Here is an 18161-nt window from a genome sequence, read left to right on the forward strand (position 1 = left end):
CCTTTTTTAATTTTTAATTTGCCAATTAAAAATTTATAAATAAATAAATCAGACAGAAAAAAAGGCAAGAGGCCTGCTCACTGTCTCTTAAATTATTTTTATGGTTGCCTTCTCATAGACCAATCATCACAAATTTCCACTTTTTTTGGGTTCATGTTTTGTGGCCCTGTAAAACTCATAAGGTCCTGTGCACTTTAAATGAGCTGCTGCTCTCTGGACCAAGACAGAGCCAAGTCTTCATGACGTACAAATCACCCAAGAGGTCATTTTCTTCCCCTACTAACTGGAACGGCTCAGACATATGTGAGGCCTGGGCAAAACATCAGTCCCAGATCCTGGCTAGTGAGAGGGAAGAATTTCCTCTCTAAACTTAGAGACCAAGTTTGTATTTCTGGAGTGGATCTGAAGGTCATAGCCTCTCTGTGTTTCCACATGTATGCAGTTAGCTAATGAGGGCTGGGAATTCTGAACACAATCATCTACAAACTGTTTAGAGAACAAAGCCCAAACAAGGCCGCACAGAGCTTCAGGTAATGCTTTAACTCTTGAGTTAAATACAGATGAGAAAGCCTTTACATTTTTTCCCCATAGCTTCTCCCAAAAATTCAAAAATTCTGGCAATGTCAAAACTAACTGTGGTTTCCATGGAGGAACAGGGATGCCATGCCACACAGGATGTTATTTTTTCCACTGCAGAGGTACTTTATAGTCACCTATTGCAAACGATCTTCAGCTTCAAAGAAGCAGGAAAAAATACATCTGTGGTCTACCTGAGAATTACTTGATTTTGGTTACAAATATGAAATGACTACCTTGCTGTTATGCTGCTTCCTATAAAAATCCTATCAGCAAAATTAACACAGACAATGGTGTTGGAGAAGTAAAACAATCCTTCTTATAGTTCCCAAAGCAGGATCTAGTTATATTAGGATTGGTGCCTGGAAGTAGAATGTCAGGCCAGAGAAAGACAACTCAGGAACTAGGCAAGAAAGAAATGTAGTTAGAATCTAAACACTGTAAAAATTCAGATGCAAACTTGGACAGGGGAATCTAGAGTGAATACGAGGAAATAAAGCATGTGCTTGAATATAGCTGTTAAAAAAAACTGAGCACAGATTTTCAACATTTCCATAAAGGACAGAAGGGAATGAAAGACAAGGTAAATTTCGGTAAGAATTAGAGACCGGAGGGCAACTTGAGACAATATGAAACAATGTGGATGGGGGAAGAACTTTTTGAGAAAAACCAGATTTCAAAAGGAATAATTGGCCTTAGCAGGCATTTGGATGTTTTGCTGCAAGAATTGGTGCCTGGATGAATTCAAAACATAAAAGTCTTTGGATTAAACTTTATCATACCTTTAGAATTCAAATAGAAAATGATTGTTTATCTCTGGGTTCATCCATCAAGAAGATAATGACCCCCAAACATTCTCCACAACTACACGCAAGCTATTTGAAGAAAAGAAAAGAGGCTGGGTAAGTAATTGGGATAGAGTGGCCTCTTCAGAGGTCTTAACCTTATCCCCACTGAGCAAATATGGGACGCAAGCCAAACAGAACTCAAATAAGATGAAAGAGAGCATTTGCTCTGAAACGACCACATAGGCCCTTTAAAGAAGCACGTGGCTCATTCTGAGTCCTGAGAGTAAGATAAAGTATCAGCTGCACCTTGTCTTTCTACCACAATAATTCTGAGGCTATTTTCCCACTTAAAATTTATTTAACTGCAGCTCACTTTAAAGTTAACCTAGATAGAAAGCTAGACATTTGCCGACATAAGTGCAAAATTGAAGTTAGCAGAAAACCATTCTCAAAATATAAAAAAGGAAAATGATTTCAAATGGCACAAAATGATCAAAATATTTTCAAAAGGAACATGTGCTTTCACAGTGTTATCTCCATGTTTTCTATATCTATATTCAGTGACAAACAGAACTAGAACACCTAATCGATACTGTTTATAGTGGGATGGAAGTGGGAGAATAAGAACTACTACATGTTTCTATCAAATTGTCTGCCTTTATATGAACTCAAAACATTGCGCTTGTGTCTAATTGTCATTAAAAACATCCAGGATCATTTACTTCTAGTCTTACTTATTGGGATTATTTTATGGGAAAAAGAGTGAAATAGTGGAGAGACCCATGCTTTGGGAGTTAGGCAGACTTAGGTTTGGATGACTATTTGATGTTTGACACATTTCACAGCATCTCCTGGTTTGTTTCCTCATGAGTAAAATGGGAATAATAATAATTTTGTTAGTTACTTGATGTCCATTCAACAACGGTATAGGCTATTGAAAGTTGAAGATGCACATGTCTTCAATGGCCAAGCAGGTATACAAATGAGTGAAGTGGGCTGGTTTTAAGAAAATAAAGGATAGTTTAGGTTTCACTAAAAGGCATTCTAATTTAAATACTTTTTTTTTTTTTTTTTTTTTTTTTTTTGAGACGGAGTCTCACTCTGTCGCCCAGGCTGGAGTGCAGTGGCGCAATCTCGGCTCACTGCAGGCTCCGCCTCCCGGGTTCACGCCATTCTCCTGCCTCAGCCTCTCCGAGTAGCTGGGACTACAGGCGCCCGCCACCACGCCCGGCTAATTTTTTTGTATTTTTAGTAGAGACGGGGTTTCACCGTGGTCTCGATCTCCTGACCTCGTGATCCGCCCGCCTCGGCCTCCCAAAGTGCTGGGATTACAAGCGTGAGCCACTGCGCCCGGCCTAATTTAAATACTTTTAACAGTATTGTAGCCAAACAAAATTCCTTCCCCAGACAAAATTGCTCTTCTGATGAATTACAGGAATGTTCTAAGAGACTTCTAGACTCAGTATGCTCATGGAGCTGAGCTGCAGAATATGTTAGTATAAATATATCTCTGACAACATAACTACTGCTAATCATTTTTCTGAGGACTCCACAGCTCAACGTTTACTCATTTTCTGCTCACTGTTAAGTAGGGCTTCTCTCCTGGGCAAGCAAGCCAAAGACATCATTCATGATCCCTCCCCCTAGGATTGACTTTCCCCTCTTTTTTGAGTATTTTTATGTTTATGTTTTGAGTTTGGGTATTGGTTCTTTAGTCTGTTTTATTTGGTCCACTGATTGGTTGGTTAATAGGCTGATGGGAGATAGGTTGAAGAGTTTACCTTCCATATTTAAGTAAACTCAGAAAGGAAACCAAAGATAGAGATGTTGGTAAATGCTAATGCAGATAGGGCTGACCCTTGATGCAACAAATACCTGCGGTTAACAGAAGCACTGTAAGTCTTCCTCCTAAAATGGATACATTAACCTCGGGCTTGCAACAATGTCGAATGTTTTCACAAATTTATGTGTGATACTGGCTTTCTATTGTCTACAGAAGATCACTTGTAAACTGGAACCATCTTATCTGGAAAGATATATTTTATATGAATTTTTAAAAATGTCCGCAATAGTAAACAGAGACAAACGGCTGGCTCTAAACTAGTAACTTTTGAAGGACGCACAGAGTGGAAACATAGACTGAACTGGACCATAACGGAATGTACTTAGTTGTATTAATAGTCCATATTAATAAGATATAACACGTGGCAAATACAAAGTGGACATGTTAAACTTTCATGGAGATTTTAAACATATACACATGATATCAATGCTTGAACAAGCTTTTACGAGATAATTGTATATGCAGTGTTAACTTGTTATTACTTATCTTAGATTACTTCTCACAACAGCAGACAACCACAAAGAACCTGACAACTCCCTATGGCAGAACAACTTCCCCAGGACTTTTCGGTTTATGTAACATAGCGGATGCTTAATTACAAAGAACTATGGGGATTTCATTTCAAGATTCCTTTTTACATTTTATTAAACTAAAATATAAACTTTTAGGTAAATCTTTATATAACAATTTTTAAACTCTCTTTGAATAAAAATACCTCATAAATGTTTTGTCCCTGTGATACATGCACACACACACACACACACACACACACACACACACAGATATACTGACATACACATGTAATTATATACAGTCATGCATCACTTAACAATGGAAATACATTCTGAGAAATGTATCTTTGGGTGATTTCATTATTGTGCAAACACCACAGAGTTTACTGACACAAATGTAGATGGTATAGCCTACTATACTCCTAGGCTGTAGGGTATAGCATATTACTCCTAGGCTACAAACCTGTACCGCATGTTGCAATACTGAATACTGTAGGCAACGGTAACACAATGGTAAGTATTTGTATATCTAAACATAGAAAAGGTACAGTAAAAGTATGGTATAATCCTATGGGACAACTGTCATATATGAGTTTTGTCAATGACCAAAACATCATTATGTAACACATGACTATATATGTAGAATAAATATGTAAATATATGTATATATAATAAAATTATATATATATTTATATTTCACTTGGAGTTATTCTTATTTGGTTCAAAACAATGGCCAGAAATTGAGATAGACTGAGAAAATTTCTATTTTTTATACGGGAATCTTTGACTTGTTAAGTTTTCCTCTTGTCATTTTCTCAATTTTATCATCTGCTTCCCTATAAAAAGATACAGTATTATCAATAATTTCCTTATATCTTAGATGTGAAATTAGGAATTTTCTGACTTTGAACCCCTTGTTATTCGAAAGAATGTATGGGAAGATTGAGAAAATTTTAAGCCACAGTGTCTTAATTCTATTTTTTTAATGAGCCTAATTCTACCTTATGTAATTCTTCTTTTTTAGAAAAAAAAATCCTTCTCATTGATTAAAAGCTACAGTTGTTGGTTTATCTATTGTAGCAAGTGTCCCAAAGACATAAATTCCAAGGTGCTTTATATTTCTCATGGAATTTCACATGATTTCATTCAGTATATCTCAAACAGGGTTATTTTTCACATCACCCTTAAGCCCAAGGCCCAGTGTGTTCTTTGACAGTTGCTTCCCTAAAATCATTTGTTTCAGCTCCTGCTCTTTGTATTGTGGACAAGACCCGAGAATATGAACAGCTGTGATACCTGCAGCTTAAGCTTCCTATTGTTTATCGAAAGAAATTGTGTTTTTAAAAGTGGCATAGAAAAAGTGTTCCAAATATGCTTTATGATACGGGTTTCTTCTAATTCATGGCTGATGGCAGCTGAATGACCAATAGGTCTATCTGTATGCCTAGCAGTGAAAATAAACTGCCTTTCTCTTAAGAGAAGTAGAAATTAAATGAAAATTTTGTAATTTTCTCTTATTCCACAACTCAAGGAGAAAATTATACCTGTTTCTAAAATGATCATATTAAAGGACTTATATTGCCAATATTTTATAGATAAACAGGCATTTGAGCTCACTTATAGTCCTTTGAAGAAGCATATCAAGTGGTACATTCACCTTTCAAACTCAATTTAGGTTTTTGTAGCTTTTTTTGTTTTGTTTTGTTTTGTTTTTCAGCTATGTACATGAGTTTTTCTCTTTCATATCCCAGAGTTCTCTTTTCTTTACTAAAGGGAAGGAAAAAGAATAGCTATTTAGTATCAACGTGATTAACCAATAAGTTAATAAGAACAATTGCTAGCATCAAAGCAAATGATGATTGACCATGCCTTAAATGTTAGATGCTTTTACCATAGTTTAAAAAACTAAGGAGTCAAGAATCTTTAGGTATTTTTTTTCCTTTTTCTTTTAAACTTGTAAAACAATATTACAGAGCGAATAGCATAACAAAGGAGTGAACAAAGAAAATTTTTTTCCCAGAACCTATACAACTCAACTAGAATGAATTCCATCACCTGTCACTGTGATGAAATGTGCTTTATCTCAAACACATCAGGTTTATAGGCCCTAAAAAATCTTGAAGCTATCATATAGCCAACACCAGAAGGTATGAAAGAGACATCCTTTAAGTACTTATACTTTTTGCTACTAACAAAGCTAATCTCAATAAACACAATTCATAAAACACACATTTCTTACACTTAAAATGTACTCAGAATGGCATTAAATTATGTAAGTTACATATAAGCTCTAAACAAGTTGGTTTCCTAGAAGAAATCCAAGTCCAAGGCCATAGAAACATTTGCTTGTTGTATGTGCCCGGCATATAACAAACATGGTTTCATGTAGTTCTGAAAATAGCTTTGTATTGCAGGTGTAGATAACCTCACCTGACAGTTGAAAAACCGATATTCAGAGATGTTATGTGACTTGTCCAAGAAAACTAAGATCATAACTTAGAGAATTTCTTGGCATAGACTTCAATTAGAAAATTTTTGAAGAACTGTGTCTTTTTTATGTTTAAAAGGTTATTTATTTACATAGTACTACAAGTTTACATAAATTTTAACTGAATACACACATATATCACATTTGTGCATTATTATACAATGCACAAATTGTATAATATATATAATTATATATATTATATATTGTTATATTTTGTATATCTTTTAAATATACATTATACAATGCACGAATTGTATAATATATAATTATATATATTATATAGTACATTGTTAAATTTTGTATATCTTTTAAGTATACATTAGTAAATATAATTTGCCATATATTAATAAAATCATTAATGAACAAGAATAGCTTTAAACCAGTAAAAAGAATAACTCCACATTAACAAAATAAGTATGCTGAATTAAGAATGAATACTTTTGGCCAGGCACAGTGGCTCACACCTGTAATCCCAGCACTTTGGGAAGCCGAGGCAGGTGGACCACCTGAGGTCAGGAGTTCGAGACCAGCCTGGTTAACATGGTGAAACCCTGTCTCTACTAAAAATACAAAAATGAGCTGGGCATGGTGGTGCATGACTGTAATCCCAGCTACTTGGGAGGCTGAGGCAGGAGAATCATTTGAACCCGGGAGGTGGAGGTTATGGTGAACTGAGATCACACCACTGCACTCCAGCCTGGGAAACAGAGCGAGACTCTATCTCACAAAAAAAAAAAAAAAAAAAAAAAAAAAAAAAAAAAAAAAAAAAAAATGAATACTTCTAGAGAATAACTCTGAGAGAAACATATGCATCTGTATGTCTTTGGTACTCTTGGTGTCTGTACAGGCCTATGGAACACATACCTGGCCAAGCTTGTGCTTTCCATTGATGTAACATCAATTACATAAGGTAACATCAAAGGGTCTCAGAGACCGAGGTAAAGCACTGGGATCTAAGTGACTACTCAGAACTGTCCTGCCTCCTCAATACTTCGGCAATAATCCTAATTACCTGGGTCCCAGGGAGTTTTTAATCTAGAGGAAGGACACAAACTAATCATAAAAGCACGAGAGATGGGGTATCCTTAGATCTTCGCACACAGATGGTGCCCAAAGGAGGTGGTTTTGTAAAGGTGTTTAGATAGGATGAGTAGAGTCTTGGAAGACTTTTTGAGAAGGTGACTTTTGGAAGCAATAATTTACATAGACTATTAGAGGTAGGAAGAGAGAGCATTTTATGTTTATCGACATGAGTCAAATTCTTAAAATAAGGAAGTGAAAGACAGGAGCAAGGAAGCAAACAGAATACCTGGACGACAGTTTCTGTTTAGTCAGATAACATGGATTAGTAAAAGTAACATTCAGTTTATGGGTGAAAGTAACGTAACTCTATCATTTTATTTTTAAGCCGTTTTATATTCCTCAACAATTATTTTAAAAATGTTTTCCCAGGCTGGGCGCAGTGGCTCATGCCTGTAATCCCAGCACTTTGGGAGGTTGAGGCGGGCGGATCCTGATGTCAGGAGATCAACACCATCCTGGCTAATACAGTGAAACCCCGTCTCTACTAAAAATACAAAAAATTAGCCAGGCATGGTAGAATGTGCCTGTAGTCCCAGCTACCTGGGAGGCTAAGGCAGGAGAATCACTTGAACCCAGGAGGCGGAGGTTGCAGTGAGCCGAGACTCTAGCCTGGGTGACAGAGTGAGACTCTGTCTCAAAAAAAAAAAAAAAAAATGTTTTCCCAATAAAATCATTTCTGCATGTTCTGCATGTACAAAAGCATTGGGGGAAGTAGGTTACAGTACTAAAAGCTGTTGAATACAAGTTGATGCTTAAAACAGCAATGCTGATGTTATATTTCATGTTAGTGGATAATTTTACTTTTGTCTAATATGTATATTAAGTGATCACAAGCAAATGCTGAGTAAATATATAGCTATAAAACCTGCTGAAAAACATGTAGCTGTATGACTTCCAAAACATAAATACCTATTTTGTTTTACATTTAGATCAAGGACTTCTCAAAGTTAACACTAAATAATCATAACATAATTAATATCCTGATACTGGAAATAATAAGTTTGGAAAGCTAATTTTGGCAGAAGTATTGCCTTTAGTTGTAGTTGTCTGGTTGGGTTGTAGACAACAAATAAAGACCATTTACCATCAAAGTGGATATTCTTTCCAAACTTGGCTATAAGACAATAAAAATTGGTATTTTCTTAAAAGAGTCACAGGATAAAAATTGTACGTAAAGGGTACCTACAGGACAATTCTGAGTAAACTTGATGCACTAATGAAGGTTCCAAAGTTCCTGCATATGCTAACCTTTTCTGAAATGAAAACAAAAGCCAATATCAAAATCAAATAAAGTGAACCTTCAAGTTTACATACTGACGACCTATGACTAGTGGTAAACTTAATACCACAGTAGATTAGAGTAAAATTCACAAAACAAGGCTAGAGAAACATTACACACTTCATATTCTAAAGAGAAATATAATTTAAAATGTAACTTTGTTTGTCTTTTCCTTTTATTTTTTTTTTTGATGTGGGCGGGGGATAACCTAATCCTGTTACATGAAAATTGAATAAATGTGTTTTTCAAGCCATTTTGCTTCTCATGAGCTTCTTGCTCAACAGACTGTGAGCCCATCCAGTTGGAGGTGCTTATCCTTCTCCAAATGTAATTCCTCACACTCATAAATTTCACAGAACATTTATTTTCGTTTCCACTGCTTTCAAGAAATAAAGGTACTAGAAAAGAGGCTTTCCATGGTGTTGGTTTCTTCCTTTACTTGCTCGATTTCCATGTGGACCAGCCCTGGAAAGATCTGTTATCCACCAGAGTTAAATAGTTCCACTTAAACATTTCACCACGAATGCACGTCAGTGTCACTTGTTAAAACTAAACCATAGGTAACGGATACCTCATGTCCTGTAATTACTCTACCTAAACATATAACAAAATATAATATCCTGCCCTCCTTCCAGGTTCAGGGGGTTCAACACCAAAATCTGTACTTCTGACTGGGCGCAGTGGCTTACACCTGTAATCCCAGCACTTTGGGAGGCCGAGGCAGGTGGATCACCTGAGGTCAGGAGTTCAACCAGCCAGGCCCACATGATGAAACCCTATCTCTAATAAAAATACAAAAAAAAATTAATGCCGCATGGTGGCGTGCACCTGTAATCCCAGCTACTCAGGAGGCTGAGGCAAGAGAATAATTGCTGCAGGTGGAGGTTACAGTGAGCCAAGATCACTCTACTGCACTCCAGCCTGGGTGACAGAGGAAGACTATGTCTCAAAAAAAAAAAAAAAAAGAAAGAAAGATATATGTATTTCCCTCACATGTATAAATATTCCATCAGTGCATAAACAAGAAAAGTAAAATAAAATTGATGAATTCCAAAGTCATCCAAGTGTATGGCCTAATATTTATTCACCTAGAAATACTTTTAAAATGTGTAACATGATTGTGAGTCTAGAAATGCTAAGTGGATTCAGTCCAGTAACAAAGTCACACCACTCTCTGAGACAATCTAGATGGGCTCTAAATCCTCTCTATAAAGTAAGTGTCATATGCAGAATTATTTCTCTTATAGAAGAAATAACAATTTATGCTTTTATTTAATAACGAATGAATGATATCCTTCATGGATGATTTCAGAACTTTTGGATACTTGTCTCCAATTTTGATTTTAAGGGCTCAATGTAATGTCAAAGGTAACATAAGCTCCATAAATATAATTTAACCAGCCTGTGACAACAAAGGCAAAAGAGTATTTCAAACCCTCAGAAGTGAGCTGGTATGTTTGGTACACTCTATATACTCTTATATCCTATGGTTAATAGGCATGGAAACTTTCTATGGAATATCCATTACTCATTCCCCCTACTCTAAACATATAGCCTGTCAGAAATATGATGGTGGTGAGGCTGGTGGGTGCAGGGGGAAAAGGGAAACCAACCTTCAAAAGCAGGAAGGCACAGACAAGTGAATTCATTTAAGATTTACACCTTGTTTCCAATAGGTTTCATTTAATTTTCCCTGACTTTTTAAATTAGCAAATATACTGATCCAGAAGGAAAACACATGGGGAAAACAAAAGCCAAACAAGCAAAAAATGCAGTGCAAATCTCTGTGACTTGTACAATAGCTCTTATTTAGTCCTTGTGTTTGAATATCTGAATGAACTGTGGTCTGTTTTTCATTACTCCCCATCTGGAGCTGTTACTCACTTTGTTCAGCAATTTCTGGTCATTTTGGCTTGATGGTGACTGTTGTGTTGTATGTTGTCATATTATACAGAATGAAAGCTGATGCAGCCACCACCCAAGAAAGAATAACCTTGAAAACGAGAGGTTATGTTGCAGGAGTTCCTGATAACCCCTTCCGGAATAAAAAAGTGAGTAAGCTTACCTAGGCCTGACTACTGTCCCTAACTTACAGGGTGTCGGTGCGATTCAGGAGAGCATAAAAGCTTTTCTTTTAAATGCTACAACAGGATTCAATTCTGTTGGTTTAATGCATCAGGTTAATTTTGATATCTTTTCTTTTTATCTCTAAGGAGACAAGTTCATGGACTTTCTCATACCTTGGTAAAGACTAACTTAACACACAATATGCTGTACGTGCAACAGCTAATGAAGAATTGAATTACTATCATGTCTTTAAAAATAAAAATAAACAAATCCTTGAGTTCATAATGTTTAGATTTAATTGTATAGCCTTTGCCTGGAGATAAAGTTGGAAAGGATTCAAAACCAAGTGTCACAGAGAAGACCAAATCCAATTTGTGTTCTCTAATGATGACAGTCTTGATGCTCTTAATGATTTTGTTTGAAAAAGCCGCCTCACACATCCTGTAATTTCTTTCCTAAATAAAGCAATGGTCAAGAAGTACTCAACCTCTGCCTATTATTTTAAAAAGCAAAACATGTTATTCTCTCCTAATTCTTCACTATTTTCATCTGGAATTATTTTACAAAAACGAAGAATCATATAGTCATGAGTTACTCAGGTTCCATAGAAAGAACAACCAAAATATAAACATAATTAAAACCAGCTTAATTTTTCCAAGAGCTGTATTTTTTTTCCTGCCCAAAAAGACAACAGAACAGATTTGGAGAAATGTTAAGATAATAATAATAATTATATATCACCCATAATCCCACTACATTAAAACAAACATTTTTGTCTTGCTTGATATTGCCAGTATTTTATACAAAAGTAACAGGAGGTATCGTCAAACATTTTCCATGTATTAACTTTGTTAATCATCACAACACACTGTGAGTGAGGCTCTGTTATTACTTTGCTGATGTTCTTACCTTGCAGAAGGCACAGTGCAGTTGACTAATTTACCACAGGTCACACAGCTACTAAGTGAAGAGGCAGTGTTCAACCCAGGCAGCCTGGATCTAACACAGTCATAACCACACTGATCCTGACTCTCAAATATTTACATAGCTCCATATTCAGTGTACACATTATTTTATATCCTTTTATATTGATTTAACTTCACATAATAAACATTTTTCTAGGCGTGGCATAATCTAGTCTTTATGACTACCATTTTAACAGCTACATAACAGTTGTATATGCTCCATAAGCTGGAATTTGGATGCTTCCTATATTTTTTCCTAGTAAGGAAAATGAGAGTGCTCAAAGTTGTACATAGATACATAATTTAAAACATATGTTTAGATAACGTATTTGAATAAATATTCTCAACAGACTAACTAGTTTCAACTGTGTGCTCTTTATTGCTGTTTCCATACTGACTTTAAAAAAAGCTGTACCAATTTAGCATGGTACCAATGAAGAATGGATGAACCAGTTTCAGAGGGAACAGCATGAATGGCCTGGATGTTATAATGTTTTCTACTCCAGTGGTTATAAACTATCACTGCATATTGCTTTAATTTGCATGTTTCCCATCATTACCTAACTTACCCTGAGGACAACACTTCCCTTGTAGCCCTCTCAAGTTTGAGTTTTCTTTCTTTTTTCTCCCACATCCCTCCTCCCACTGGACCTGTAAGTGGTAGGCCCCTTTCCTCCTTTCTCAGTATGGTTTCTTCCCTACCTAAAATCTCCAATTTAGAATCTCATATCATCAAATTTTATAACCAACTAGTCTTCATTTTCGTCATGGTCTACAGATCCCTAGTATCATTTCCCATCCCATCATTTCTCCACAGATACCTTTTGGATTAGTCACTTTTTCTAATACAACTCCTGCTTCATTTCTTGGCAATTCCAATAAACATTTAGATGATTGTTTCAATACTCGTTCTTATCAGTTCCTTGAACCTTTCCATGACCTCATATCTTTCTCCTGTTATTCCCTTGGTCATCATGAACAATTATACACAATTTTCTATAATTGCTATCTTTCTAATCATATCTTCTCATGACTATGTCAAGGTCTATTTTTTGAAAGGAAAATACTCTAATATATATCAGTGTATCATTAAAATAGTATTTTTCTAAAAACATGAAAGTGATAGTAGTATATTTTTGATCATGATTTGCCAACTTACAGGGCACCTCCCCCATGATGTGCTTGATGAAGGTTGTGATTCACTCACCACTGCTAAGCACAAACTCCACATGCTGAGGATAAGCAAGGCAACCGGAGGCTTTATAAGCATACAATGGACACATGATCACTTTGCCTTCTTCGTATTACCCTCAGGGCAAACGGTCTAAACGGTGTCCAATTTCTTTTTTTTTTTTTTTTTGAGACTGAGCCTCGCTCTGTCACGCAGGCTAGAGTGCAGTGGCGTGATCTCAGCTCACTGCAAGCTCCGCCTCCTGGGTTCATGCCATTCTCCTGTCTCAGCCTCCCGAGTAGCTGGGACTACAGGCACCCGCCACCACGCCTGGCTAATTTTTTATATTTTTAGTAGAGATGGGGTTTCACGGTGTTAGCCAGGATGGTCTCGATCTCCTGACCTCGTGATCTGCCCATCTTGGCCTCCCAAAGTGCTGGGATTACAGGCGTGAGCCACTGTGCCCGGCCTAACTGCTGTCCAATTTCTTTAAGTGATTTTCCTCTTTTAAGTGATGCCTTTCTTTAAGTGATTTTCCTAGGCTGTTCCACAGCCCCGTCTTTCCTCCCTCCCTCTCTTCCTTCCTTTTTTACCTCCTTCTCTTACACCTTTTCTTCTTCCATATTTATTGGTGAGACCAGTATTCATATCACTAGTGAGAAAAGTATTTTGAAGTGCAAACTCAATATTTTCATATTTATTTAAATCCATGTATTTGTAAGATTATATTAATATATAATGTTCACAAAAAGTTGATATAAAAAACAGAGAGAGATGTAAATTCTAATATTTTCTTTTAGCATCTCCAATAAACAGTCTTGTATCACCCTTCACACATCCCACTTTGGAGATAAGTTTTCTATAGCACACAGGCCCTGTTTCCACTGACTTTAGGAATCTCTCTACAGAAACAGAAAATTAAATAAGCAGTTGCAAAATAGCGTGGATAGGGATTTTAGGAGTTGAGGTAAGGATACCCATAGTATAATTTGTCCTGATAAGCATCCACACTCCCACTATATAATTTGCTTATGGAGACCCTGACCACCCATTTTTAGTTACATCCCTTTTGCTTCAAACCTTCACAATTATAGAAGGGTACAGTTTTTGCATGTTGGCAATTTACATTTTCGTGGTCTTCAGTGTTGTACTGTGACAATGGATATCAGCATGCTTGAGAAAAACTCTGTATAGGGAAGTATCCCTTCATATTGACCACTCCAGTTATGAGTCTATTGAGGTTTCCAGGTGTTGCTTATCTGTGCAGTATTTGTGCTTCTGATTGGTGCTTGGTCAATATTATTAATTGCCTGACCCGAGACTTTGTATATGGGTTGGGCAGGTCTAGATGCAATATAATTAGCATTCTAATGCTTCTAACATGCCACATGCTTCCCACAGGCCAAGAGTAACAGAACATCCCTTGGTCATGCCCCAGCTTTCTTCTCAAATGTTCTCCAAGTTCTCAGCTGCCCACCCTAATTCACTCCACTGCATTTCCCCTTCTAGACATTATTCTTTGGTAATCTTATCTACTCCCTTGACTTCAGTCAGCATCTGTAGCCCTGGGTTTTCTTACAATTTCTTCTTTGACATCTTCCACATGGTTGCCATGCCAGAGGCTCTAACTCAGCATGTCCAATACCTTGTCTCCAAAACCTACTACTACTACTTCTGGACTTCTTACCTCAGCAAGAGGTACAGGCATCTTTCCCAATCAGAAGACTCAACATGTAGGCTTTGTTTCATACATTCCTCTCTTTCACCGTTAGAGTCAATCGCCAACTCTACCTTTAAAAACTTTCACGGTGAACCCCTTCCTATTACCCTAATAGTAATAGTTAAGCTGATTTTTTTCTAATTTCTCTCTTGTACTATGGCTTTAAAGCCTACATTTTTTTTTTTTTGGCTTCCACTCTCTCCCTTTATAATTCAATTTCACACACCTTTGCTGAAATAACGTTACTAAACACCTATAGAATCATATTTTGTCTGCTCAAAATTTTAAATTAAATTTTAAGTTTAAAATATCCAGGATATCATTTAAAAACCTACAAAATTTTAACCACTTTCTTCTTTCTGTCCTCACTGGTACTTTTTTTTTTTTTTTTTTTTTTGAGAGAGAGTCTTGCCCTGTAGCCCAGGCTGGAGTGCAATGGCACAATCTCGGCTCTGCAACCTCTGCCTCCTGGGTTCAAACGATTCTCCTGCCTCAGCCTCCCAAGTAGCTGGGATTACAGGCACCTACAACCATGCCCAGCTAATCTTTGTATTTTTAGTAGAGACAGGGCTTCACCATGTTGGCCAGGCTGGTCTCAAAGTCCTGACCTTATGATCCACCCTCCTCAGCCTCCCAAAGTGCTGGGATTATAGCCATGAGCCACCGTGCCCAGCAGTACTTTTTTTTTTTTTTACAGCTACATGGGTCTACTCAATTACATTCCGAAATTATCTCTCCTGAATATCCACCTGTTCCAAGCTCACCCATTCTACCTTGACTTTATAAACTTCATTTCCCAAAAAGAAATCTCTATATTCTCCTCTAACAGTGGTTTGTCGATAATTCTGTTTTAGATACCGCTGTTACACTCTCACATATATTAGGGTGATATAGTAATCCTAATAAGGATATTAGGATTAGTTTCTTGGTTTTCTTGGTATCTTTTCACACTTGATCTTAGCCAAAAGGCCGAGAAGCGATTTCTTGGTATCTTTTCAACTGGGACTTGAAACTATGAGGTGGAAGAAATCATGTCATATTATTCTTTGTCTTGTAATATGTAGTTCATTTCTGAGTTTATAAAGGACATGGAATATTTTTATTTTTTTAATTGCTGAATTTAATCTGACTACCATTATGCAAGTAGGTGAGGAGATACATATACAGGAGTTTCTGAGTGTTCTTTCCTAAAACTTGTGCACATTATATTTGTATATGAAATAGAGGCAGTGTTTAGAATGAACGTGGCTCTGCTATACTTCTTGATTTCAGTGTTACAACAAAGATTAAAGTAACAACAAACAGCATGTTACAAGAAGCATTCCAATTTTCCAGTAAGAACTGAGTCATGAAGAGAGACCATACAGGTTCCACAATTAATTTAATGCAACTTCTAAAAGAATATAGGACTCCCAGACATGAAGAAACATGAGCCACAGATATAGTCCAATGACTTCAGAAGTATTTCCAGGAAAACCAAAAGCCTGTCTTAATAAGATACCAACTCTGAAATCCCTGAGATGCTTGTAGCTGAAGCTTAATACAATAGGCCCATCAGTAAATTTATTCATAGCCAACAAATGTTGCTAAAGCTTTAAAGAACAGATAAATTAAAATGTGTTTTGCATGGGGAAGTTTTCCCCAGAGTTCCTCATTTTTATATAGGAAATCAATTTGCATCACTGATGATATCATTCACATCAGACACCCCAAAGTTTTTAGGAGGTAATTTAGTTTTATGCTGAAGCAATTTGATACTTGTTCTGATTTGTGATTTTCATTTTGTTTGTTAATGAAAAAATTAATGAGCAATGTTACTATAAATACAACTTATCAAAACATTGGCATCATTAAAGAGGTTTTCCATACCATGCATTGTGATCATTGTGCAGCTGGTACTTGGACCTCCACAATGGAAGAACCATTAATCAGATAGCATAGGCAAGATTTCAGGGTACAGATGCCCTTACACATACCTTTGCACTGATTTGTGTTTTTGTCAAGAATTGCCTTTGTAGATACAATTTTTCCATACCTGAAAGAGAGAGAGAAAAAAAGCCATGTTATTGTAACCCAGTGAAGACACTTAAAACACTCTAATGAACATCGGGGCACACACAACTGAGCACGGATAAATCAAGAAAACAAGCTCTGGATTCCCATTTCACACCTGGATGATGTCCTTTCACCAGTTCTTCTTTATAACTTAGAAATGTTCTTCCCTATGTAAGCAATGGGTTGAGCTTCAAAAATAAACTTGTAAGGCTGTCACAGGCAGCCAAAAGAGGATCACATGGGATTGTGATCACAGTAAATTGCACTCAGTGGATTCATGGAAGAAAGCACAGACCTTGGTGCTAGACTGAACAGGGCTTGCATCCAGCTCTGACTCTCACCCTGTGATGTAACACTGTAGAGTTTAACCCAACTTCACTAAGACACAGTTTCTTCATCTGTAAAAATGAGAAGCTAAATACGTCAAATCTCCTAGTTCAATCAACATTTATGTCTTTGGGAATCCACCATATTAGGCTCCAGGAGCAATGTAATATAGTGGTTAAAAGAATATACTGGGGCACCAAACTACCACGGTTCAAATCCTAATTTAGCCTGGGCATATTTGGTTGGCTAAGTAAGTAATATGTGCTTTTTACATCATTTGATCATCTATAATAATATAAATATATTTATTTAAATAATGATTTGAATTATTTGTAATGATATAAATACTGTTGTAAGTATATAAGATGATAATATTGTCTTCTTTATAGGCTCCTTGTGAAGGTAAAATGGGGTTTACCTAACGTGCCGAGGACAGTGGCCCGCACAGAGTGTTATTAATGTTAGCTCTTCTTCCAGCGATGCTCTCCCTGCTGTCAGCTAAATAAAAATGTCTCCAGCCCTTAGCATTCTCTGAGAATGATGAGAAGTGGAAGGGCATAAAGATTCTGTCCCCAAAGCTTCAAACATTACTACTTAGACTGTCAAAATCTTCCACGGAGAAAACTGACATGTAAAGTTATTTGCTAAAAGATAATTACATTTACAGTTTACATTGTTAGTTTTAAATGTTAGGGATTTCATTACGTTCTCACTCTACCTAGTTGTACAGATACTCACCTGTTCAAAGCTTTTTTGTTTGTTTCATATTATCAAAATGACTATTACCTCATGCCTGTTACCACATGAGATTATTCCCTTTAAAAACTCCCAATCCTCCCTTTCCTATCTCCCCCAAAACACTCTTTTTGGAGCTCTATTTCATCCCAAGAGTTTCTCTGTTGGGAAAATAACCAGTAAAATAAAATCATATTTGAACAGTCTCTTTACTAGACAATGATTCATCGTACCTACAATTATACCCATTAAGTAGCTGTAATGTTAGCTAGGTTTGAGCTATTAAGGTAAATAAATATTTGCAAAATTATATGTATCTTAGAGTAGAAAATAAGGGATAAGAGAAGAAAATGTCACTACATCTTTTTTTTTTTTCCCACACTAAGCACAATTAATACAATATGTGAGAAGTAAAAATCAGAAAAAGAAAAAAAATTAGACCAGGTATAACTATCTTACACCAGGCACATAAACCCTTAAGACAAAAATCCTTTTTAATTGGTTTATAAAGGTGTTCCTGAAATTTGTATATAAGAACCTTCTAAACTGAAA

General features: G+C 36.4%; 1 protein-coding gene across 8 annotated transcripts in view; it reads right to left on the reverse strand.

The window, feature by feature from the left end:
• Positions 1-18161, reverse strand: part of RBMS3 (RNA binding motif single stranded interacting protein 3) — a 1708877-nt gene that overhangs the window by 536619 nt on the left and 1154097 nt on the right. For all 8 annotated transcript variants that reach the window (XM_055284824.2, XM_055284857.2, XM_055284838.2 and 5 more), the window contains one exon: positions 16469-16527. In XM_055284824.2, the coding sequence (XP_055140799.2) occupies positions 16469-16527 (59 nt within the window). The remainder of the gene's footprint in view (positions 1-16468; positions 16528-18161) is intronic.

The sequence above is a fragment of the Symphalangus syndactylus genome, chromosome 1 (assembly GCF_028878055.3).
Source record: "Symphalangus syndactylus isolate Jambi chromosome 1, NHGRI_mSymSyn1-v2.1_pri, whole genome shotgun sequence".
In the NCBI taxonomy this organism is placed as follows: Eukaryota; Metazoa; Chordata; class Mammalia; order Primates; family Hylobatidae; genus Symphalangus; species Symphalangus syndactylus.